The sequence below is a fragment of the Alternaria ethzedia genome (genome assembly GCF_023757985.1).
Source record: "Alternaria ethzedia strain BMP 0044 chromosome Unknown scaffold_6, whole genome shotgun sequence".
NCBI classification, from domain to species: Eukaryota; Fungi; Ascomycota; class Dothideomycetes; order Pleosporales; family Pleosporaceae; genus Alternaria; species Alternaria ethzedia.
The window spans coordinates 1,273,649-1,298,245 of record NW_026056199.1 but is presented as its reverse complement, the minus strand read 5'-3'; the positions used below and the strand labels follow the sequence as shown (position 1 = coordinate 1,298,245).

The following is a 24,597-nucleotide window of genomic DNA, read 5'->3' as shown; positions in this document are numbered from 1 at the left end:
TAGCATCGGACGATAGCGTCTAACACAGTCAATAGCTTCGTTCGTGGTAAGTTTCTAGATTTTCTAAATGCATCGCACGCTACGTTCGCTAAGAACGGGATCGCAAGTGGATAAGAGAACGATTTAGTTTACGATGCAGCATCTTCGGCTGAATGCCAATGGCGGCGCGGGAAGTCGCATACGCCGTGTGGCGTAGACTATTCGTACGAGGGATGCAACAGGAACGAGAACGAGCTCTGGCCTATCGAACCAAATTTGGCTCGTTGTTCTCAGCTGCCTCCGGGGCTGGGAATGTCGGCATCGTCGGAGATCTTGGCAGTGACCAAGCGAACTTGCGATGATCGACAATGTTTTGGCTCGGCACGGCTCACTCTTTCTTCGCTGGGGGCACGGCGTTCCGCTGGCCCTCGATGACGAGCCTGTCCATGAGGCCTGGGGCTAGAATGTCCTGGCGGAAGCGCTCCTGCTGCAGCAATTCCAGTGCACGCAGCGTGGGGCCGGGGTGACTGCGCCGACGGGGTCAGTAAGCAGGCGGTGTGAGGGGCGGCGAACATACTGCAAGAATCTGGTGTACTTTGGGTCTTTGAAGTACTGCAGGTAGCCGAGGTATGCGACAAATTCGGGCTTGTCGAGCGTCTTTTGCTGGGCCAGGTAGTTGAGATAGACGGGATTGGCAAGGCACTGGACAAACTAGGCGCGTGTTAATGAAGGTCAAACAGGGGCTAATGACGACGCAGTATAGGGGAATTGCGGACCTCGAGCTCGAGCTCAAAGCGCGAGTAGCCTCCCACGCCCGGGACATGTTGCGCCGTCTCGTGAGCCATGGCTGGAGTCTCGGACGTTTGACAGCTGACGGTGCAGAGTCGCGATGGGAGCGGCGCTTGCAGGTCACGCTGAGGCTGAAGAAAAGCAGTACAGGGTCTTCCCCGCAATTGCCAGGTTGTGTAGAGTCGGCAGCTAATCCAGTTGGGTAGATGAGGCGGGCTAAGGATCACGCACTTGCACAAACAGGTGCAAGGACGGCAGGGTTGATGAGCTTGTCGTCGACGATGGCGGTGGGATGTACGCAGTGATGGAGATAAGTTGTTGGCGCTGGCTACGGAGAGGCGGTGTTTTGGGATTCGTTGAGGCGGCCTCTACCAGACGTGTATCATGCTCTGCGCGCGCACTCTGCAGGCGGCCGACACAAACAGAGGGCGTCCAGCGCAGCCAAAAGCGATGTACATCGATGTCCAATGCCCCTGCGCTGCCGTGCACGTGCAGCTCGGGCCTTGACCCCACAGCGTAGCGGATTGGCACCCTGAGTTGCCGTCTAGACAGTCTTTTCCGGGCCAAAGTGGCTGCCCAGGAGCGTTCTGGGAAGCTCGTGATCGGGCGCTCGAATCACAGACAGACGGCGCCACGGAACCACGCACCCACGGTTTTGCGGTTGCGGTAAACACGAGGCCCAGCCCAGCGCCCTCTAAAAGCCTAGCTAGGCCGCGCTTGCCTACACCTCCCTCTGCTCCCGCCTCCTGCCTCCTGTGCATTAATCACTGCCATTGCCATTGCCATTGCCATCACCCTCACCATCACCTGCTTTTGCTTCCTCTCACCACGCTCACCCACGCCCAGCCCCCGCGCATTGCTGTCCTGTATTCCATAGGCGTTGCATAGACTACTAACGGGCCTCAAACACCAGCCCATCAAACACGCGCCCCGCCCGCCTGTCGCCTGCCCGCCAACGGGGCCCGTCTATCCTCAGCGCGAAACACAGCAGCATCGGTACCGCCAGTCTTAGCAAAAACCGCGCCCCTATTGCTGCTTCTGCCGTAGGCGAGGCGCGCAGGAACAGGATTGCCCGCCGTGCGTCACCAGCCAGCAGTTGCACAAAGCACGCCTGTCGTCTCCCGCGGCGCCAGTGTTTGATTGGGCCGCCCAGCAGGGTTGTGAGCAGCAGACGGCATCATGTTTGCAGAGCCGTCAATGCCAGGTAAGGCTGCTCCTGAATTTGCCTGTTTCACCGAGACTTGGGCTGTGACGAAATAGGACGCGCCGCTGATCATATTGCTTATCTACAGAAAGGCGACCCTCGCCAGGCCTGCAGCTCAACCTCTCCTCCAACAACCCCTTCCGCCGCGCTGCCTCTCCCGGTTTCCCCTCGCCCGCCAGTGCCAACCGCTCGAGCTCGGGCAGCAGACCAATGTCGCGCAATCCCTTTATATCTACCTTCGAGGCCGAGTTTAACAAGGAGGCATCCAGAGACCTCGTTGACATGTCGGCCACCATGAAGGACTCTCCCAAGAAATCAAACTTTGGCTTTGCCGCCGAAGAGCTCTTTGTACGTTCCTCCCCCTTGCAGGCCAATCGCCCGTGCCGTGACGGCTGCCAGCGCCGTCACGTCGTGCAAGCCGCGCACGCTGCACGCTGTAGTAAAATGCGGTGTACTCTCTAGCTACACCACCGCCATTGAGCCATCAACATGGACCGCTTCAGGCGCTTTGTGATGCAGTTCGCTGACTATCCTGCCCTTACCCAGGCCAACCTCACCATCGACGACACCGATAAGAAGCGAGCTCCCCCGCCGCGACCTGCCCCTGCTCGCAGCGGCACCGACCCCCGTGCAGGCCACCGTCCCTCGCGCTCCGAAGAGGAGAGACAGCGCATGCGGGAAGCTTCTCGCGGAGGCTCTCGACCACGTGGACCGCCCAGCTCGTCTCGCCCTCCCCAGCTCAACAGCCCTGAACGCCGCGAGAACCGCCGCCCCCGACGCAACTCCGAATCCTCCATCATCGACCGAGGCTCGCTCGACCCGCGTGAAGAGCGCAGGCGCAGGGAGCGCCGCAAGGAGCGCGAGGAGCGTGCTAGAGACGGCAAGGACAGCAAATCTGGCGGCAAGAAGGTCCGCAGGCCGCAAGGTCTTGATCTCATTGACAAACTCGATGTGACTGGCATCTACGGACCTAGCATGATCCACCACGATGGACCGTACGACGCTGTGCAACCCCACCGCAACCGTAAGAAGGACCAGCGCGCACCCATGCATGCTTTCCCCGTCGGTTCAGCCAACAACACTTTGGGCGGTTCTGGACCTCTGAACACAAAGATCGATCTGGACAGGATCCATGGCAGGGGTGCCGAGGGCTTCACCGACTTTGCCGGTGCCGAGACCGAGTGGAAGAAGCCAGCCCCAGTGGCCGCAGAGTTCAGCGCAAAGGGCCGAGAAGACATTGTACACGGCGAGCAGACCCATGGTCTTGGAACATCCACCTTCCTCGAGGGTGCCCCGGCTTCCCGCAAAGCGATTCAAGAAGAGTCCGATGCTCAGAGGCAGAAGCAACTAGCGGATAACGGTCTCGGTCGCAAGAAGTCCATCGCCCAGCGATTCCGCGGTATCTCTCAGCCCCGTCGTTACGGTGACGGCCCACGCATTACTTCGCCCGAGGCACGTTACGGAGCTGCCACCAGCCCAAGCGGCCCTTACAGCGCCGGAGCCATCTCGCAGACCAAGGCCGCAGAGCAGAACCCATTTTTCAGCGACGACTACGACAAGGCCTACGACGCCAAGGGCGCAGCCATCAAGACCAACGAGGGCGGAGCTTCACCACCTCGGGGCGCTGCGCTGCAACGATCCATCACGACCGACAGCGTAGGGTCTCCCACAGGCGAGGCCAAGCCCAGCGGTGGGTTCCTCAACCGCGTCAAGTCTCTCAAGGGCGGACGTCGACGTCCCGCTTGAGAAGTCACAGGCATGGTTGAAATGATTCGACCACTTCACCTATCTTCCCTCTGAGCGGCTGAAGTCCATCTCGAAGGACATTAAAGACACGATGTATATCGCGCTACGGCGACGACTGCAGCCAGCTTATTTCTCCTATCGTCACACACCTCCCTTCGGGACATACACTTTCCTTCCGTCTGGCGCTGGAGTCGTTGGTGCTTGAAAGCACGAGGTCTGGATACCACTCATGTGTAACAGAACTCAGGCACGCTTCAACAAGATCAAGAAGGCTCTTCCTTCTTCAAACCACCAGCTTCAATTTTTTCAATCGAGTCACTTTTTCCTTTCAATGCGCAGAAATTAGGCTACTTGCATAGCTCTTATAACACATCAAGTTTGCGATAGTTTGGGGATGCGAGGCGTAGAATCTGTAGCTAGGAATCAAAATTTGCAAACATCAAGATACCATACCATCGGAACTCTACACATGTGATGCCGTTTATTTGCCTCCGTTGATCGCCATCTAGACCCGCTCGATGTTCAGGGGCATCCGATTGTTCCTGGCGTCCGCTGGGATCGTCCTTGACGCGTTCCTGTCGCCCAATCAACCCCCACTCGAGCTTACTGCCCAATCCTTGAGGGGCGGACCATGACGCCGCAGCTGCGTTGCCCCTGGCACATGACCTGAGGATCTATCGCCGACATCAATGCTCTCAGCCGCACGCCACGACGCCAGCACTAAGATCTGCGGCGCGGAAGTTTGGATCGCAAGCCACCACCGTATTTCTCCAGTAAGATCTTCGATGCCACGTTTCGGCGAGATATTTGCCTAGTGTCGGCTAGTCGATTGGGTGCTGGTGCGTTGCTGTGGAAGAGGTTAGCTGCGATGCGTGTCTGCGGGCTGATAGGCGTTGATTGATGCCTCAGGTTTGGGTTGAACATGTGGTGCATACATAGGCTCAGGATTTTGTAGAGCTAGTACATGACGTGGGTGCATCACTTCGTTATTTGGTACGTGAAGAAGGATGGAAGTGCAGGTGCTGCTCTTCTTTGACCAAGGCCTGGCGCGTCGAAACAGCGATGGGTCTAGTATTCAGCAATGTCGAAGAGATTGCTATATGCACGTGATTCTGGTCGCCACATCGTTTTCGTTGTCTGTCGATTTGTCTCCAGATGGACGAACAGTACGTAGAATTGTACGTTTTCAACAAAGGTTGCACCTTCCTCTATTCCATCTCGCGCTAGCGCTTCTCTTTCCGAATGCGGTTCCGACAAGGCTGCACCATTACACTCACAGTACCGTACCTCACCATCGTACACCAAATAGCGATATGGCTGCCGCTCAACTAGCTCTTGATGGGTTGAATATATCAGCAAGACCCGCAGAGCCGTTGCTCGCATCCCAGTTGATTGGTGACCAAGACCTTGATGAGCTGCTCGAGAGCGTGTGCAATGTTAATCTCCAGCATCAACATGGCGTTGCAGGGAACGTACTACAAACTGGGGTCAAAAGCTTGGACGATGCTTTCGGCGGTGGGATACAGAGCGGAAGAGTTGTAGGAGTCAGTGGAGAAGCTGGGACGGGTGGGAGTGACGTGAGTATCCCAAGTCTGGATATCGAGCAACAATACATCACGAAGGAGTTCTAAGACAAAAGAGCTACAAACTAACGCTTTTAGATTTGCTGCACCCTGCTTGCGAGCTCTCTTCTTCAATACGAAAAGTCGACGGCTGCTGTGATTGACACCACTGGCAACTTCGATGTACTACGACTTTACACAATGATCGCCGCTCAACTGTCACGACGACCAGATGTCCAAACGTCCTTGCGCTCATCAATAAACCAGGGGCCTGAAACTCCAACTGAGGATCTAGCAGCAAAGGTACTTGACCGTGTCAAGATTATGCGTGTGTTCGATTTCGTGGGTGTGAGAGAGGCCATGGTTGAGATCCGGGATGGGATCGAAAAGAAGAAGGATGCTGAACGTGCTTCAAGTACTGAAGAGAAGAAAGCGAATTTACCCAATGAGGAGCCTGCACGGGAGGAGCCGCCCGTCGAGAAGGAGCCAGTGAAGCGAACTTATGTTGCAGACAGCGAAGACGAAGAAGACGACGAGGAAATGTTATTCGATTCAGATGTTACCGACACAGCAGCGCAGCCTGTACAGAATCCAGAGCCAACCCGGATCGAGTCTGCAGAAGACACAAATGCAAAGGTTGTATCGGGACCCATCAAGATCGTTCTGATCGACAACCTCGCTCAAGTCCTCAACCCTTTGTTAAAGAAAGACTATATACAAGGTATTTATCATTAGATCCCAGCTCTAACATTGACTGACCAGCCCCAGCAAACGCAGTAGCAGCCACGTTCCTCACAACGCTCTCAAACCTCACAAAAGCCCACGCACTCCACACTCTCCTCATAAACCCAGCTCTCCCTCCACGCGCTTCCTCACCAAAACGCCCTGCACCACAACATCAGCTAGGCCCTCTACCTCCGCAACAGCGGCGAGAGCCCCCACTTCCACCTTCTATCTTCGCGAGTAACGATGTTGTACCGAATTTGGTGCATTTACTAGGACGATACATGGATATGGAGGTGTTGGTGAGTCGGCTCCCGAAACGGAAGATGGATGCGAAAGTGTGCTACAGTGATCCTGGTGGGAAAGGGACGAAGCGAGGTGTTGAGATGGTGAGCGTGCTGGAGGTAGTGAGGGATCGTTGGGGAGGAAGGACTGGTGCGTGGGGCACTTTTCGTGAGAGCAAAGATGGTATCAGAGATATTTGAAGTGTGTTCAATGTCAAAATATGAATCTAGGATGCTGATGCAGAGGCTTCTAGGGAAAAGTCGTCGTCACCAGTATTTCTTACCCATCCCTTCAGTGCTTTGCGTATGTCATCTTTGACTTTGACCCTCTCTTCCAGCCCTTCCGACCTTTTCAGCTCCTCATACGTTTTCTTGCGAAGCGCCTCAGTAGCCGCCACCGCTCCACCTAGCAATCCTGCTAAACGAACAGCTTCCATCCATAATCCTTTCCGACATATCCTACTTGCTCCCCGAGGGTCTAGTTGTTTCCGACCCTGCAGGACACCGCCGATCAAGGTCTCCTGCCAGCCTGGTGTCCACACAGCGGAGAGATTACTGGGCACCGCTTTTTCGGTGGCAGACAATGCGCGGCGCGACCATGTGAACTCGCGGGTTGTCGGGAGAATATTGAACGATTGGAAACGATAATCGCCTTTCCACTCCGTGGTATGCTTTGGGTCGAGATTCTTGAGTCGACCGGAGGAGGAAAAGGCTCGTTCGCATGCTTGTGGTACGTATTGGGAGTTTGGTAGAACCAATGTCTCCAAGTAAGCATTCCGAGGACTGATTAGTAGAGATGATGTAGATGACAGCAAGGAGGTAGCTTGTTTGACTGCCAACTTGTCGGTGCAAGATTTGCTCAGCGTAGGCGGGGCATCAGGTCGCGAAGGCTTTGCGCGGACAATGCCTAGAAGAGAAAAGTTCGATCGACCTCGAAGAGCCAGAGTCTCTACTTGGTCAGTTGCATCAGATACGGTAGATAGAGTTGGTGGTGCACTAGTCCACGGCGTTGCATCTTCCTGCGCAGCCATGGTGAGCTCCATACTGGCATCTCCACAGGGAGTTTCAGAGCAATACATGTGAATGGACACATCTTCTCGGATGGTGAATGGCTGGCGTAGACTTTCGGGATGTTCATCAGGCGACAGCCGCCGAAGGAAGTCGGATGCTGGATAAGGCGGCGTCGAGATGAGAATGCATTCATCTAGAAGGTATCGGTTGAAGGCTCGGAGCGCTATGACTTCGGCGTGCCAGTCGTGGAGGATGTTGCCGTGTGCGAGGGGTAATTTGTTGGAGGGGAGACATTTCATGCCAGTTCTAAGAGAGGTTCAGCTGGTGTCACCGTCCATGGCTTCTTTCAAAAGTCGATAATTTGAACGAGCATATCGTAGCAGTTTTGAACACAGTAGATTCCGAGTGATCAAGGAGCTTCGCTTCCTCAGTGGGGCAATGTTGCCCCTGCCGTCTGAGGTGTATGCGTGGTGTCACACCCGGTAAATCACTGGACTACACGATACCCGTTGAAGAGACAGTCTTCGGAGGTCGGCTGATGGAAATGGCTCACCCTAATGATACGCATGATAGAGCGCCACCTTGACTGGGTCATGAGCATAAGCAAGCATAGCTCCTTCCGGAAGCAAGTGAGCGATTACCTTTAGATAAGACGATTCCGGCGAGGGGTACCCATTCCCTTGCGCCATCGTGGCGGGGTCTCGGCTTCCGCTTTTCAGGTAGCTGAGCAAAGGCCCGGAGCACGCAGTCTGCGATGGCATCTGCGTCGGCGTCTGCAGCCATGGCAGTGAAGCGAGGTGGTGGGTGAAGGAGCGAGGGCGCGGTTGGGGCTCGGAGCATCCGGGGAGCCAGGCACGTCAGGGTCCATTGTTACCTTCGCAGTCGCAGACCATCGCTCCTGCTACTCAGTCACAAAGAACCCTGTCACACGCTCAGCGCGAGTGAGACCCAGACTCCTTCACCTCCCCGTATCGCCTTGTTCCTACTCTTCTCTTCTCAACATGCAAGCGTTTGGTGAGCAATGGCCGTGCGCCGCACCGTCGCCTTCGCGACTCAGACACTCACAATCACAGTACCCAAGAACCGACGAGTAAGACTGGGCCAGCACCTCAAAGTTACACGGGCTGACATTTGCGCAGCCAAAATTTGATCTACACCTACGAGTGAGCTATCCATACACAGGCATACGACCACACTCTGACAACAGCAGATAATCGACCTCAACAACGTACCACTCGTTTCTGGCACCTCGTTCATAAAATGGCACCTCTCCCACTCCACGGCCGCCGAGCACCGCGGTCGCACAGATAGCTGCCAAGTCAAAGACCATAAAGTCGCCTACAACTACGACATCACCCTCCCCGTCCGTCTCACCGTCGACAAGAATGGCATGCTGCAGGAGTGTTATGTCGAGTTGGAGGTTGTGCAAGAATACGGCCGAGGCTCAGGAAGAGGCGAGCGCATCACATTAGGAACTGTTAAACTCAACCTGGCCGAGTACGTGGAGCAGAGCGAAATGGCGACCATCGCGGGCGAAGAACCAGGCGTCACGAGGAGGTACCTCATGCAAGACAGCAAGATCAACAGCACGCTCAAGGTCGGAATTTATATGAAGCAGACGGAGGGCGACAAGAACTTTGTCGCGCCGGCCTTGAAGACTGCGCAGGTCTTCAGTGGCATCGCTGGTATCATGGCGGGAGAGCAGGCCGAGCTCGAGGACCACGGAGGTAGGACACTCTGAACTACACACTGAGCTCGTGCTAACGCCTACAGCTGCGCCCTCCCTGACGAGCAAATCCCGCGAAGCCGGCGAGCTCCAAGACATGTACAGACGCACACTTGCCGCATACTGGTCCGCACAACCCGGCGAGCTCAAGGCAGACGAATGCATCGAAGACATATTCGCTGGCGGAGACGGATGGGGCGACCGCGAGAAACCATACTCCCAGCAGCCACGAGCTCAGCCCTTGCGATTCGCAGCAGGCGATAGCAGCAGCTCTGTGAGTGAGAGCGAACACGGTCACATGCGCGGCGGCAGCAGCGCTCATCGCAAGTCGCATGAGACGCTGCGCCCTGGAGATATGAAATCGAATCACTCGCCTAACGTGCGGGGCCGGGGAAGTTTGGAGCAGCAGGCATCGCAGATGAAGGCAGAGGCGGCTCGCAAGCGACATCGTCCACACCATGAGGTAGATGAGTTTGACCTGCGCGAAGATCTTTGCAGCTGGCGTCGTCCAACTTGAAGTTCAAAAGGTGCCACTGAATGCAAATTCCTACATTTAATATTGAACCCTGAAGTAATGCTCGCGGGCGTCGCACTATGACGCGCCTCACACGTGAAAGCGCGATGGCAGAATTAGGGCGGTCACGAAAGTTGGAGCACGCATCGCACTTTCCGAGCCCGTCGCTGCCATCCTCATTGCACTTTTTCCCCGCTTCGTCCTCCTTCATGCTTGCGCCCCGGACCTCGAGTGCATTTGTATGCCTCCGATGTGAAGCGCAAATTGCCCGACGGCGACTGCCCGCTTTTCCTCGCCCACCATCCCGAGCCAGGTTTTCTGCGTCTGCACGCCGCCGCGGTGATGCTGAAGACGAGCAACCACCGCCTCTGAAGATCACAAAACAAGTGACGCCGATCAATCGCCTGAGGAAGAGGAAGGGAGAAAAGATCCTACGAGAAACTTCGCAAGATCTGGGCGTCAAGCGATTGGGCGACGATGCCGATATCTTGGTCCTGAGGGAAGTCGGAGAACCAGCACAAAGAGAAGCCACCACAACCACCGAAGCCTCCGAAGATGCCGAAGTAATCGAAATCTCCGAACCTCTCGAGGTCCCAGACATTCTTGCCTCAATCGAAGAAGAAGGGAAAGCGCTCGCGCCGGAAGAAATATACAAGCAGATCGAGACCTTGCGACCGAACAACGATGGCGACCCCAATGAGCCGCATCACGTCAAGCAGACTACGTTTGTCAAGCTGAGAAAGAAGCTCATGAAAGGCTTCACGCAACAGCAATTGATAATCTTCTACTCGGTCGCAAAGAATATACGGCAAGAGAAGGTCAATCAGGGAGTGATCGACAGCATCAAACGGAAGGACCAACTAGGAAACGAGAAGCAACCTGTGGAGCGATCAGAATGGCAGCCAGGTACTACGCCGATAACTCAACGCCTGCCTGGCGTTGATCGTATTGTCAAGATCATGGGCTACCGCAAGAACGTCAGCAAGCAACTGCTTGTTGATCGCATAATGAGGGATGTTTGGAATCTCGTACTCTTGGAAGAAATCGAATCCCCCGGAGAGCTAGAGCTTTCTCTGCAACCGTGGCAGGTGATGCTGCTTAAGGCTGGTGGCACGTACTATAGCATCCTTAATCGTGGATCTCGCTAACATGCCTGCAGACAAAGACACCCTTTTTGACAAGATTCGACGGACCCGACGAGTGAGGCTCGACATGTACAAACCGGATAACGCCCTCCGCATCACATCCGATAAGACGACAGCAGAGTACGCTGCCAATGATATCGAGGAAGCCTTCCAACACACTGAATTGAAGCGGATGAACCTGAACAACTATTTACGCCAGCTAGCAAATGGTCCTGTTGCGTTGGATTCAAAGTCCAATCTGGTAACTTTGTTTTATACACAGAAAGACTTTGATGTCGTCTCGGCTCTGACTCGCACGAGTATTGAGGCAGTCGGCAAGTCTATGGTATGCACGATCTCTGTAAATCGTTCAAAACCGAGCTAATTCTTTTAGTTGGTGATCAGAGGCTTCGACGTGAGCTCCATAGAAGAGGCAAAAAGGACACTGGTCAGGTTTTTGCCTTTCAAGAATGCAGCTGAGCGTACCTTCGACACTCAGAAACTAGGAAGTGCCGAGAGTGCAGCGTTCTTGTCGCCGGTTCTTACCGAACACGATTCTTTCGAATACAAGTATCGCAAACGAGAGCTGGGACGTCTGTCAATGCCTATCATGCGGCTCACTGAGCCTGACACTGTCGAAGCTCAGGCTGCGAAACCCGCAAAAGCCCCCAAAACAACACTCCACGGTCTCGTGAACCGGACTCTAGGGACCATTCTGCGACCCGCTTCTGCTGTGCCATTGCCTAAACACGAGTTGAGCAATTGGATACCGAACCCAACATACGAGGTCTCCGCCGAATTTGGCCAGGCTCTATTCCCTCTCGAAGATGTGGACCCCAGCCGAGTAGTGGAAGCTGCTCTTTCTGATCCATCTAAGGCACCTTTTCTGTCAACATTCCCAGGGCTGAATAGTGTCTTCACATCGCCCAACTATTCTGTCGTTTCGCGCTTGCAAACACCATCTTTGCACTACGGATTCAGACCTGACCTGGAGCACGAGCCAGGACAAATATTGCCCAAACTCAGGATCCAAATGCGTACTGGTCGCAGTGGTGCCAGAGCCACTTTCCGCAAACTCGCACTGAGCTTCGATCATCGTATCCACGATGTTCTGCTCCCAGACAAGGCCGTAGATGTACGATTTCAACGCCGAGCAAACCTCAGCTTCAACAACAGGGACCACAATGACGAGAATGTACAGGCATGGGTTGATGCCGTAACAGACAACATTGAGAGCGGTGGCCGCCTCACTGCGCCACCTCTCCGCATCCAGATCCCCAAGTGGACTATACCCGGATTCCCGAGTCAAGAAACGGGCGTGCGTACCGTCACGTATCACTTCTCTGGTATCCAGTTCCGGCAACCGGTGATTGGAAACCTATTCGGTGTAGGTGTTTCGTACAATACTGTACAGTCTGGCAAGCTCGGTGCCAAGGGCGGCGCGCTCACTGCGCATTACAGTGGCCATGGCGATACAGAGTTGCGCGACGAAAGTGCAATGAAAGCCTTCGTGGAGAGGTGTTTCAAGATGGCGGACTTGATCACTGATGCGAGTAAGCAGACACTTCCTCCGTCTCGCGTAGTCCGCCCACGCGATATGAACAGTGAACGGAAGGCGAAAAGAATGGGACGGTCGGGCGATCGAGCTCAAGCTGTGGATGAGCAGAGCATGGAGCCGGCGAATGATCTTGTCGAGCGCGTTGGGGAATATCCGGATGTGAAGGACGATGTTGAGGCGAAAGAGAACGCGGCAGCTGCTGAGGATGTGGTGGAAGAGCCGCCGGTTGAGGGAAACATGGAGTCACGATCTGACGACTCGGTTGCCGAAAGCGAAGACAACGTTCGCACTTTGTAGTCACCAAATTCAACTCTTCAAAGCAACTCTCACCAAGGATCTGGCCATGTTCCTAACTTGCTAGCACTCATGTCATGGAGCGTCACGTCAAGAACATCACAGTGAGATATTTTCTTCGAGCAAATCATCAGTTCGTAAGAATCGATTAGGCCATAGTATGGCGATCTTAAGAAACCACAGATGCAACGAGTAATAATGTATCCATGCTTCTACATGGGGTATCTACCGTGTATCTTGCATGAGTTGTAGCAGGCCTTCTGCGGCGTCGCTCTTAACACCGCCGACACTGCTAGCCAGACTGTAGTGTTGTTGCTTCATTCTTTGAAGCCTGTAGTGCGGGTTCTCTTCCTGCACGTTGATGCGCTCTGCATCGTGCTCACCCATTCGTGTTCTTGAGTCAGAGTGCGGAGGGTAGTAATTCCTGGGTCGCACAGGCGTCGAGAGTTGATCGGGGGCTACTGAGTGGGGCAGTTGAGGCCCGGGTGGTGAAGACGTGAATGCATAGCCGGGCACCATGCGCGATGATGCGGGCATGTTGCCTTGGGGTATGGCGAATTGAACGGGTGCGGGACCGAGTTTGGAGATCGGGTGGAAGGGATCTAGGTTGGCCCTCACGAAGACTGGCCCTTGATCGCGTCGCGGAGAAGATACGGTGATGTTGGGTACGCGGGGATCGCCTAGAGATTCGCGTGAAGTTGTCATGGCTGTTGATCTTGACGCGTTGAGCGCGTCCGACGAGTAAGAGGCGCGAGCTTCGTAGGGTCCAATGATATCCGCGTCGCGTTTGGTGACTTGATTTGTCTTGAGTTTATACAGCCCAAACTTAAGACGCGTGCGCAACTGTTCGGCACGCGATTTCCTCTGTCCTTCCACGGGTGCTGGTGCGGGGGGAGCCGCTGGCATAGCTACACGCTCTCCATGTTCGCTCTTCTGGCTGGCACACAGCTCGTAGTTGAGAAGGTCGGAGAAGGACTGATTGCTCTTCTGGGAGGCTTGAATCGGCTCTGGTTCGGGCGAGGGTGTTGGTGTAGCGCGCTCGGTGGGAGAGCCAGGATCCGCGAGGCCAATAGGGTTATTCTCCTTCGATATGTCAGCGGTGTAAAGACGCGTGATTAACGCGTGTAGCCTACAGTATGCTTCTGCACCGCATCGGTGGTTAGGCGCACGCCGGCGGTAGGAAGACTCTCGTTGCGGGCGTGAGCAAGCATCTTCACACTCTCTACGGCCTCGGCGCCGTCGACGTCTTCTATGCCCCTCTTCTTGCTGTTTGAGTTGGTCTGGGGAGTCATGAGGTTTTCCTTGCCGACAGGGTTGGTCGGGGTGTGCGTAGTAACCTGCTTCAGCGGGCTTTGGGCTCGACCGACTTCAGACGGTCCATGAGGGGTGGAGGGCGTATTAATGGCCTTTGGGGTGAGATCCCCAAGCACGCGTCGCGAGGGTGTCTTGGAGGGGGTATACTGAGTGGCCATGTTTGGCCGCTGCGGCGTTGTGGCGCTCATGTTGTCTTTGCGACTTGAGGGATATTGCGACGCGTTGAGACGGGACGAATGACGCGCGTGGATGCGCTCTTGTGATGTGGAACGGAAGTGTAGCCACAAAATAGTAATGAGTCTTTCTGTGTCGTGTTCAACGTTGGGAAAGATAAATCAAAACAGAATTGGAATGAGGGTGATGGTGTGGGAGCAGTCGCGTCGCGGTTGGGGAAGTCGCAGCAGAGGCGCTAGGCGACGCGATTGGGTGGCATGTCAGGGTCCAGCTTGGCGAGAAGGCGGGATGGCGCCTGAACTAGCACAGCACAAAGTTGGCATGACTGGGAGGTGTTCCAATTCTGTTCCTCAATCCTCTATCTACTATCGTTACACATTTGCATTGAATTACGCGTCGAACGAGACCTGTTGGGGCCCTCGAAGAACGCGTGGCGTGAAGGACATCCTCTCTGCACTTTCCCCGTTGCTGTTGCTGCCAGCAGAGTCACCTTCACGAGTAAGCTACGACTAGGACACGTGGATGGTAATTAATCCACATCTTCTTAGCCATGGTCATGTCGCTTTGCAGTGAGTAGACCACCACGACTCTAGTACGGCGCGTCTTAAGCTAGAGAACCCACGCGTTCGTCAAAGTTCCGAGGCACTTGCACAGATAAGATAGCACGATAAGATGCAGCCACAGTTTCTGTGCACGAACCTACGTGCATGCCGGCCGCACTTGCCTACGGGTCTCCATTCCTTGTCTTACGTCATCAAAGAAGAAGCAAATGCACGGCTACGCGGCTCCATTGCTCCACCATGATGGCTCAGCCACACCTACTCACCAGCACAGCCAACTCTTTATACACTCGACTTTCAAACCTCAAAACCCCTACAACAGAACTTGTTTAAGTCCAGAGACTCACTTGATCCTTGAAACTCGATCTAGGCATCTATCATCAATCTGTTCGTTACCCAACCGAGGCATCCGCTCACTAGTGTACTAACTCGATCAGCATTTCCACGATGAAGGGCTTCCTTCAAAAAGCCAAAGCCGAACTCAAAGGCTTCACTCAACGCGACGAGCATTGCAACTCAAGATTCGATGGAACCGCTGAGGCACAACATCAACACCACTTTCCTCCAGCTCATCAGCAAGGGCAGCAACATGGAATCAGTGATCCGACAACTCTAGATATACTTCGCTACCGCTATCATCATGGCACTAACCTCGGCTCGGTCTACGTCATTGAACGATGGCTTCAAGGCTCTCGATTTCCTGACGGTTCTGAGGGATCAAGCGAGCTTGCAGCAGTACAGGCCTGGGTCGACAAGATTGGCATGGCTGAAACGAAACAAAAGTTCGAAGAGCATTGGGCCAACATAGTAACCGATAACGCCATCGGATGGCTTGCCAATGTAGCCAAATGCACTACCGTCCGCCTGCCCATCGGTTACTACGACCTCCCGGGAGCTGTTTTCACTCAGGGCACACCCTTCGAGCCGTACACGGAAATATACACTGGAGCATGGAACAGTATTCGCACCCTGATTCAACGCCTGCGTGCACGCTCCATTGGTGTTCTCATCGATCTACATGCATTGCCAGGAGGTGGAAACGCACAAGAACACTCCGGTACCAACAGTGGGCGTGCTGAACTCTGGACCAGCCATACCAACCGCGCGCTGGGCGTTCACTGCTGCCAATTCATTGCTGAGGACACAAAGGCTGGAGCTGAGATCGCCGGTCTCCAGCTCGTCAACGAGGCTGAGTGGGAATCAGAACGCATGTATGAGTGGTACGACGAATGTATAGCTGCTGTCTCTGCTATCGATCCCGGGATTCCCATTATCATCTCCGACGGTTGGCACCTGGAGAAGGCAGTCGACTGGACCTTGCAAAAGAACTCCATATACTCGCACCCGCAGTGCCCAGTAGTGATCGATACACACTATTACTGGGCTTTCACAGACGAAGATAAAGCAAAGACACCACAGCAAATCACCGAAGAGGCCGGCACCAAGCTTGGACAGCTTGACGGTAAAGAAGGCTCCGTCCATGACCGTGGTGCAGTACAAGTCATTGTTGGAGAATACTCCTGCGTCATGACCGAAGACTCTTGGGCCAAGGGCGGCGGAGTCACCAAGGAAGAGCTCGTGCAGCAGTTTGGTCAAGCGCAGAGTAGGCGTTATCAGCAACGAGCTGGCGGCAGTTTCTTCTGGACCTGGAAAATGGATTGGATGCCTGGTGGTGAGTGGGGCTTCAAGGCTAAAACGGAAGACGGGAGCATTGTGCCACCTCAGTATACAACAATGTCCGCTGATGATAGGCGAGGGGTGGTCGAGAAAGCCAGACACGAAAAAGACGGGCGAATGCATGAGGCTGTCCAACAGCACGTGTCTTACTGGAGTGGAGTGGATCCCAATGGTCACTATGAGCACGAAAAGTACGAACATGGTTGGCAAGTCGGATATCAAGACGCTCTCGCTTTCTTTGGGTGTGGAGAAACAAAAGGCGACAAGATTGGCATGCTCGAGTTGTGGGTCCTCAAGCGGATTAGAGAGAGTGGGTACAGAGGTGGCTTCACTTGGCTTTTCGAGCAAGGCCTGAGGAAAGGTGCGCACGATTGTTTCTCTGCGCTTGGAATCTAAGGGTTTGTGCACGGACGATATGGCTCTCGGTCAAGACCGTTTGCTGTTGCTGCCTCAGTCACGAGGTACGTGCTCGGTGTGATGACGTTACGGTCAACAGTCGGATTCGCGACCTTCGTCCGTGGAACGTCTAGAAAAACGACAGAGACAAACATTCGAGCAATGTATGTTGGGCGTACAGTATTACTGTCTCAATGAATTTACCACATCCCCTCTTCCACCCCCCTAACTTGACCTCGCGCAATCCCTCAATTTCTAGAGATCGCCAAACCCATGGATCACACCCATTTTACACCCCTCGGAACACCTGAAGAAGGGCCTGGCGAGGCGCTGCTTTTACTACATGACACACTGCCCAGGCGGCCTTATCAAGCTTATTGCGTTACCGAAGCCTCTTCACGACCGTCGAGCCCGGACGACCTTATTCCAAAACCTCTCCGAACATCAATGACACCTGTTTTGCAGGTTTTCATCGATACAGAGTCTGTTGAGACTGAAGACTGCGATCAAAACAAGAATCTCACCCAGACTGCGGCAGACAGTCCTGCGCAGTATGTCGAATCAGCAACATTACGCAGAACGGGACAGTATAGCAAAAGACAAACATTACTTCCCAATCGAAAGCCGTTGCCAGAGCGTACAAGATCGGGAAATACATCAAATCACATTACACGGGCTGTCACTCCACGCGGAAGCCACTCGTTAGCTCCATCTGAGGTGACGGTGTGCGACCTGCCATCATCACATCCACGGATGCAACAATCGACTCCTTCTAACAACAAATCTGATCGGATCGGCTCGCACAAGCCAATTGAGCAATGCGATGATCTTTTGGGTACGTATCAGCGTCCGCTACCACCACTACCGCTCGGGGCGGCTTCAGTGATAGACGAAGAACAAGAAATCGGCGCGCGGAGCGCAGACATTTACCGAATTTCGGACGAGCCGGCTCGTTCAAAATACATTCAAGGAGCAAACGAGCTCAACACCCCCAATACTCAGGCGGAACCGCTGTCCCAGAGGAATCGCTACCTCATTCCACGTCGGCCGTTGCCAGATTTACCGATAGACATCAGCCCAGATCATTCGAGTCAAAGAACTGCAGCTCAGAGCACGTCTTCATCACACGTGATAGATGGGCCCTCATATGACGCTGTCTTTGGTGAGTCGAGCATTAGTGCGCGAGAGCATCGTGTCTCGGGCAGCAATGCACAAGAGCCCACGGCTACTGACCCATACGAACCTCGCGGCCACTGGGATGACATTGACGATGACATGCGAGCACTGCGGCGAACTCAACCCAAAGATGCAAATCTAAAATACCAGTTTGGTCAGCTACCATCTTTCAGTTCAGCTTCACCGCCATTGATCTCGCCACTCCGCGGCAATTACCCACACTCAGTCGGCAACTTCACAAACGCTGCGCCTTCTTTCCATTCGTCGACCGACATCCAAAATGGTCCGAGACCTCCTCCATGGGGCTCATACGAAGACCTCGAGATACAACGTCGACAGCGCGGTGACGCTAGAGAGCGCGCAAAAGTTAGAGGTAGTCGTTTGACGGCAGACAGCTCTTCAGTGTACCAGAAGTCAATGTCGACTGATAGCCTGGGTAAAGACCCTTCCAGAGAGGTAGAAGAGTACAGGGAGCAGATACTCGGTGTGTACCCGGATATGGAGTTCAATGGGGAAGCTGGGAGAGGTGATCGGGCATGGTGCTGCTGCGTGTTAATGTGATAGGTCCTCGATTCACGATCGCGCTCGGTGGCAATAGCGCCCAGCAGAGGTGCGCGGATTCCGGTCTTGAAGTGGTCGTGGGCAGAAGACTGCAGTTCATGCTGTCGAACCAGCTGGGCCATCCCTGGAATGACAGACGTCAATTACAGACGCACAGAATCACGCTGATCTGTTCGTAACATCACCAAAGCTGCAAATCCGCCGACTACATATACCTCGAATCCAGTACTTTCTAATTAGACAGCGCGCATCATCATCCACCAACAATACCACACTGCACACGATTCCAAAGAACGCAGTTTCAGGTTTCCTCAACAAGTCCAACTCATCAACTTGAAATCAAACAACACTACTCTACCCCGATCTTCCGTGGCCACACACTCCAGTCTCCACGTATCACTAGCCCACCATACCCAATACGAGACTTGTCATCAAAAATGCCTTATAGGCTGATGAGTCACGAATGGATTAGGCAGAACAGAAACAAGCTTTGCCAGCCGGTACTCGACGGCAAGTTGAAACAGGGCTGATGAACCCGGACTACCAAAAGCTTACGAAAGATGAAAAAAAGAAGAGAGACGAGGAAAGGCTACGAAACCAAGAGAAGCAAAGGCTAGCAGCGGAGAAGAACAAGATCGAGAAGGCTACAGGGAAACCTGCTCATCTGCAGCATGGTCATACTACCAAGAAGTGAGGTTTTGAAGATGCGACGTGTTGGTTGTTGAGCCAGTCATGGCGAGTGCGGCCAGAATTTTGTTTCGGTTATCGATGGATTCAGTGCTGGTTTGGTTTACTTGCCTGGTGCAAGTGGTTGGCTTTTCACAGGCGTATTTTGCAAGGGTTTAGCTCAGTTGTGCAGGCTTGCGCAACTGTCGCTTGTTCATGCGTTCATGTTATAGTACAAATGGGAAATATCTTTGAACTGAACTGTCTAAATCGTTGTAATGTGAAAGCCAGACTGTTAAATCACTCATAATATTGAGCTTTCGTCAAACCCGAATCAGGAGAAAGCATTAGAAGTCGTTCGTATGCTGGCGAGAGGAAGTCATAAGCCAAGGTGGCTATTTTGAACCGCTACCATACGTAGTATGCCGCGCGCTTGGCAATCAAGCTCGAAATGATGGGTGATATTGTGTGCCGTCAATTGTTCAAGAAGCGACAGGTGGTTGCCAAACAATGAATGTGCGGCTCCTACATTCCAAGCCAAATATTGAAGGCAATCAAGTATCACAGTAGGACAGCTTCAATGACAACGATATAAATGCTCAATGGGTGTTCCAGATCTGTCACGCAGCAAGGTATATATAGCTAGCAATTCTCGCACATCGTCAAGACTCAGCATAAGAGACAGCCTCGACTACACTAACAACAATCATTACCATTCTGCTTTCTAAGCCTGGCGCTTGCGACATACAGCCTATCATATTCATCCATATCCTGGTAGCACAGACTCGATCAAGATGCATCTCCCATCACAGAAACTCCAGCTCCGCCCTAAACTTACTGCCGTTCTACAACACTCAAGCAAGAATTCCACTTCCAAGACCCCTGAAGCTTCAACATCGACGAAGCCAGCTAGCAGTATCAGCATCAAAGACAAGCGCAACATCAAGATTGGCATTGTTGCACTCCGTACCGTCAGTAAATGGACCGATAAAGCTGCACTGACGCTCGAGAAGCTCGAGGGTCAAGAGGCGTCGAAGCACTGCCAAGATCGCCAGGCGCGCTTGCTCACAGAAGATGGTAGTAAAGGGCAGGGTAAACACGCCCAGGGTACAGGAGTATGGAGAGAGACCGTGGTATACCCAGTACCTGCCCAGGTTGGCAGTGCTAGGGGTATCGAAGTACACGAACAGCCAAGAGTGTACGGAACACCGGCACCTTCCAGTGAGGGAGAAAGCCACGTTATGACCAGTGCTTTGGAGGCACCGCTCGTCCAGACTCATCATGCGCATGTCTTGGCTTCCGTTGAGGAGTACTATGACGAAAGTAGTGATGACGAGGAGGGTGGCAGTACTTCTAAGCAGATCGATCTCAACAGCTCCACAGACGTCGACGCAGATGAAGATACCGATGAGGAAGATACTTCCGATGATTCTAGCGATGATGAGAAGGAGGATGACAGCGATGACGAGCAGGGAAGTGACGAGGACAGCGATGACGACTCGGATAGCGAGGTGCATGATAGCTCTGATGATGCTGAGGATTCGGACGAGGAGGAAGTGGAGGCGAAGCATCCGACGATCGTGGGTGTTAAGAAGTAAGGAGACGGAGTACACGGAGTACACGGGGTAGAAGCGGTTGGGTATTTTGGTTGTGAAGAGGACGGTTATTGGATGATGTGGCCTTGAGGGACCTCGACAAACGAACGGAGCGAATATTGGCAGCAATAACTTAGATGTACCTACACATAAAGTGCTAAATCATTGTTGTGTTGATTCCGCGAAAATTGCGACATCCTAGTACTCCAGGCCTTCACTAACCTCCAGCACTGAAGTAGGAGAATCCAAACGGAGGGAGATATACCTGCTCAGATATTTGAATGAGAACCGAATGATCATGTTTGGCTATGCGGTGGAAATCTTCCGAAGGGCCGAAGTGAACTGCGCGTCAGGCAGCATCGGTTCGGCACATATGCCGTAAGGTTTACACAATGACGTACCTGTGTAACTGCAACAAAAAGCCATCGCAAAAACCTCCAAACAACTCTCGTCTGTGAGATCTTTGATCATCTCTTGGTATACCGACCAATAAGTATTAGCGAAGTGGTAGCAAAGGCGACCTGTACATCAGTCCGACGACAGGCAGTGAGGGTAGGCTACCTACTCAGAGGCTACCAACGGCGCTTCACAACCACTCCACAGCGCGTCACTCGTCCTCTCTCACCTCACTCGCACTGCTTGGGCGAGTTTTACGTTTGTGTTTTCATCCCACGTGCGCTCTAGCCCGAAAGTCGTTGATCGGCTTTGCCCTGCATTGTTCGCTCAGTTCGGTCCCACCCACATCCTCCTAGCAACGCCCGCATCCTCGCAGTCAACATCACGACTGTCAATTGCGAAAATGTCAACACACTTTCGCCCGCGCGCGACTACGCCTGGCCCGCCGAGCCCTACACGTCCATCAACGGCGCGCTCCACGATTCGCGCTATCTCGCCGTCGCCGCCACCGAGTTTGGATGAGGCTTCGCGACAGGATTCTGCGACTACTGGATCACCGAATGTTGATCTCCACAATGCATCAGAGAATGCGAAGGTACGGCCAAAGAGCGATGGCTATCCGCGAGCATACGTGCATGATTCTGGCCATGAAGAGACGGACTTCGCCAACTACACCACAACAACAGGGAACGGTAACTTCGGAAGCTCTCCCGCGAATATCACTGCCAATGTCACCATCAAGAGAGGCGGCGGAATGATGACAAGGCGGTCACCGGTAAAGCGCGGTTCCAGATCAACAAGTCCGAAGAAACGTCCGTACAGTACGCCAACAGAGTTGTCTTCGCACCGCGAGTCGACGTCGCATGACCAAGACGACATGACAGCCACCAACCCGCGAGATGCAGAAATCCAAGCTGGTGACTACGTCGATAGCGACGCATACACCGACTGCCCGGACACACCCACCCCGATGACAAACTCCCAAAAGCGCTCCGCCTATCTCCCGCTCGGAACTCCGACGCCCTTCCCAAAGTCCACGCGTTCTTCGAAGCAAAAATTCAGATCAAGCCTTCCTCGTGCCACTCCTACTACTACACCCACAGCACCGACGCCAAAGCTCGAATTCTTTGAGGCCTTCGACGAGCAACCATCCTATGGCTCTGGGCTTTTCAACACGGACCATCCTCAGATGTACGTTGGGCCAGAAGACAAGCTCATGGCGTTCTACACCCAGACTGAGCGTCGGAAGATGCGCGAACGGGCGCTCGCAAGGGCTGCGCAACCGGAGAGGGCAGTGTCTGGCTCTCAGGCAGGCTACGCGACAACGTCAGATCACCCAGCAAACGACGCCTTGGTCATGCAGCAGCCACTGCGAGAGGAGGATATTCGTGCGCGCATGCATCTCGCCCCTCCACAACAGACCACGGAATCACCGCCTCGGAAGCCTATGTCAGAAGCGGCCGGCAACGTAGCGCGACACGTCTCGCCATCCGAGGGCTCATGTGTCTCCGGCGGAACGGTCACTAGCAAACGCTCTGTCTTTAGCACGCCTGGCAGAGACGAGCTTGAGAGGAAGAAGGCGATTGTGGAGACTGACGATGGACCATTTGCTAAGGCAGTGAGCATGGCAGATCTGAATGAACGACGCAGGGTGGTCAGTGAGGATGGAGCACAAGGTGTTCCACGGAGCGAGGATTTGGAAGCAGAGAGCACGCAGAAGAAAAAGAAGGAGGGCAGGACTTGTGGTATGGGTATCGGGTGCAATGTCATGTAGAGATTGTCAAAAAGCTCGGAGATGTTTGTTTAGACTTTGCATCGATGCGATGGAGGATGGTTCTGAACCGTAATTTGAACGACAGCAATGAGTAACGATGAGGCTGCTAGTTTGATGCTTAGCATAATATTGTAAAAGTAACAATGAAACTGAAACTTCTCTGACGCGTGCGACAGAAGTATATCGCGAACAGACAGTGAATGCGACCACTAGCGAGCGCAACCGCAATACACTTTTGTTTGCCTCTTCGACGTCCAACTCTTCACTCGTACAACCCACTTTAAAGATCGCGACACATTAGCAGCAAAACATCACGCAATGGACGCCGCGCCCGATCGAGTACAAGCGCCGTACATGCTCGACAGCTTGACCGCCGACGCACAGCGAATATCAGCGAGCCTGCCACCGGACGGTTGGGATTCAGGCTCCTCCCTCATTGGCTTAAGGCGTGACGTCAGTGGAGTTTCGGTCGTGGTAAGAACAACCAGCCCTAGACGGGCAACGTGTGTGTATCGTCCGCTAACCAAAGGCTTCGTGAAGCCGTCAATAGCTGCGCCGGGCGATTCCAACGACGCTGGACATGCGCGCGGTGGGCTTTTCGCATGGCTCCGGCGATTGATCCGCACCGCTTGTCGTCGCTTCCGTAAACGCCACAAGAATGCGAAAGGCTCCTAACGAAAGGGCCGGTGGATGTGGAACACTCCTAGCGATTAAAGAATAAGACATTGGTATGTGTAGAATACGTTTTCGAAAGTCGAGCTAATAGCGCTTCTTAGATGACGAATCGGCTGCGATGTCGAGTGCCTGTAGGATATCGGTACCGAAGACGACAGTCATGTATGCGGGGAAGATGACCCAGAGACCACTGCGGAAGAAGTTAGCTTTTCTGTCCCTTGTAGTACGAGGTGCAAACAGATGCAGGATATCAGCTTACTTCATGACAAGGTAGAAGACCAAAAGTGTTGCCCAGTCGTTATGGCGAACGTTTGCGAAGCCAGAGAAATACTCGTTAAAGTCTACCATGGTTAGCCTGTGTATTGCCCGTGTGTCGCATGTGTACGTACAGTAGAGTACTGTCTTGCTGACTGTCATGACTGCTGCAGCAAACCCGATGATGAGCGCGCGGTTGCCAGTCTTGCCGCGTACCTTCCTGCCGCCAGAGAGGAACTTGCCCACGCCCTCGCTGAGCTGCAGGCCAGTACCTCCAGATGTAGGGACACTGTGGTTGTATATGATCATAGCGTAGAGGCCGTATAGCACAAGCTCCACAGCGTTCAGCATGGCTTGCGCGCCGCCAAACCCATCATGGTTTTCCCATCCGGGCCATCCGTATACGTGATCGATCGAAGCGTAAATCTCATACGGCTTCCAGATGGGCCACTGAAGCGCGCCACCAGCCATAGTATGTGGGCGCAGAAGAACATATAGCGTGTCCCATAGCACAAGCGGGATCGAGATGGCAAGCCAAACTATCGTAAGATTGGATGCGGTGTGGCACCACGTCGGCTCATCGATTTCGGATGGAGAGGGAGGGCTGATTTCGGCTTTGGCATTGGAGATTGCGCGCCTCGCAAGCGACTTTGGTGGGGGTGAGGTGTTGAGGTCTGGGGAGGTGGGCGCCGGGGACGCGGTCGAAGTTCGTGATCTTGGCGTCTTCTTGACGGGTGATGGTTCCGTGGCAGGGAAGTCGCCTTGCGGATGCGAGCGCGTAGACACCATGGCGATGAAGAGAGAACAAGACGGCGTGAAGAATCAGGGGTTCAGCAGCAACTGCGAGGAGCGCAACGGAGGGGA

General features: G+C 53.9%; 8 protein-coding genes across 8 annotated transcripts; 5 read left to right on the top strand and 3 right to left on the bottom strand.

Annotated features, from left to right (window-relative positions):
- Window positions 1-367: 367 nt before the first annotated feature.
- Window positions 368-824, bottom strand: SOH1 (suppressor of hpr1; the record flags this gene model as incomplete). Its single annotated transcript, XM_049375348.1, has 3 exons — window positions 368-506; window positions 557-690; window positions 756-824. 3 exons carry the CDS (start codon window positions 822-824, stop codon window positions 368-370), a joined length of 342 nt encoding a protein of 113 aa, XP_049235270.1.
- Window positions 825-1,947: 1,123 nt separating this feature from the next.
- Window positions 1,948-3,718, top strand: J4E87_003722 (uncharacterized protein; the record flags this gene model as incomplete). The annotated part of the gene is made up of 3 exons (XM_049375347.1): window positions 1,948-1,972; window positions 2,061-2,320; window positions 2,492-3,718. 3 exons carry the CDS (start codon window positions 1,948-1,950, stop codon window positions 3,716-3,718), a joined length of 1,512 nt encoding a protein of 503 aa, XP_049235269.1.
- Window positions 3,719-5,481: 1,763 nt separating this feature from the next.
- Window positions 5,482-6,015, top strand: J4E87_003721 (uncharacterized protein; the record flags this gene model as incomplete). Its single annotated transcript, XM_049375346.1, has 1 exon — window positions 5,482-6,015. The coding sequence occupies one exon, from the start codon at window positions 5,482-5,484 to the stop codon at window positions 6,013-6,015; it is 534 nt and encodes a 177-aa protein (XP_049235268.1).
- Window positions 6,016-8,319: 2,304 nt separating this feature from the next.
- J4E87_003720 (uncharacterized protein) lies at window positions 8,320-12,517 on the top strand (the record flags this gene model as incomplete). Its single annotated transcript, XM_049375345.1, has 7 exons — window positions 8,320-8,388; window positions 8,438-8,461; window positions 8,509-9,025; window positions 9,072-9,527; window positions 9,890-10,645; window positions 10,698-11,008; window positions 11,057-12,517. 7 exons carry the CDS (start codon window positions 8,320-8,322, stop codon window positions 12,515-12,517), a joined length of 3,594 nt encoding a protein of 1,197 aa, XP_049235267.1.
- Window positions 12,518-12,739: 222 nt separating this feature from the next.
- J4E87_003719 (uncharacterized protein) lies at window positions 12,740-13,986 on the bottom strand (the record flags this gene model as incomplete). The annotated part of the gene is made up of 2 exons (XM_049375344.1): window positions 12,740-13,597; window positions 13,648-13,986. The coding sequence occupies 2 exons, from the start codon at window positions 13,984-13,986 to the stop codon at window positions 12,740-12,742; spliced, it is 1,197 nt and encodes a 398-aa protein (XP_049235266.1).
- A 1,023-nt stretch (window positions 13,987-15,009) lies between these two features.
- J4E87_003718 (uncharacterized protein) lies at window positions 15,010-16,635 on the top strand (the record flags this gene model as incomplete). Its single annotated transcript, XM_049375343.1, has 1 exon — window positions 15,010-16,635. One exon carries the CDS (start codon window positions 15,010-15,012, stop codon window positions 16,633-16,635), a length of 1,626 nt encoding a protein of 541 aa, XP_049235265.1.
- A 3,197-nt stretch (window positions 16,636-19,832) lies between these two features.
- J4E87_003717 (uncharacterized protein) lies at window positions 19,833-20,636 on the top strand (the record flags this gene model as incomplete). The annotated part of the gene is made up of 1 exon (XM_049375342.1): window positions 19,833-20,636. The coding sequence occupies one exon, from the start codon at window positions 19,833-19,835 to the stop codon at window positions 20,634-20,636; it is 804 nt and encodes a 267-aa protein (XP_049235264.1).
- Window positions 20,637-23,562: 2,926 nt separating this feature from the next.
- Window positions 23,563-24,522, bottom strand: J4E87_003716 (uncharacterized protein; the record flags this gene model as incomplete). The annotated part of the gene is made up of 3 exons (XM_049375341.1): window positions 23,563-23,689; window positions 23,738-23,819; window positions 23,868-24,522. The coding sequence occupies 3 exons, from the start codon at window positions 24,520-24,522 to the stop codon at window positions 23,563-23,565; spliced, it is 864 nt and encodes a 287-aa protein (XP_049235263.1).
- Window positions 24,523-24,597: the final 75 nt, after the last annotated feature.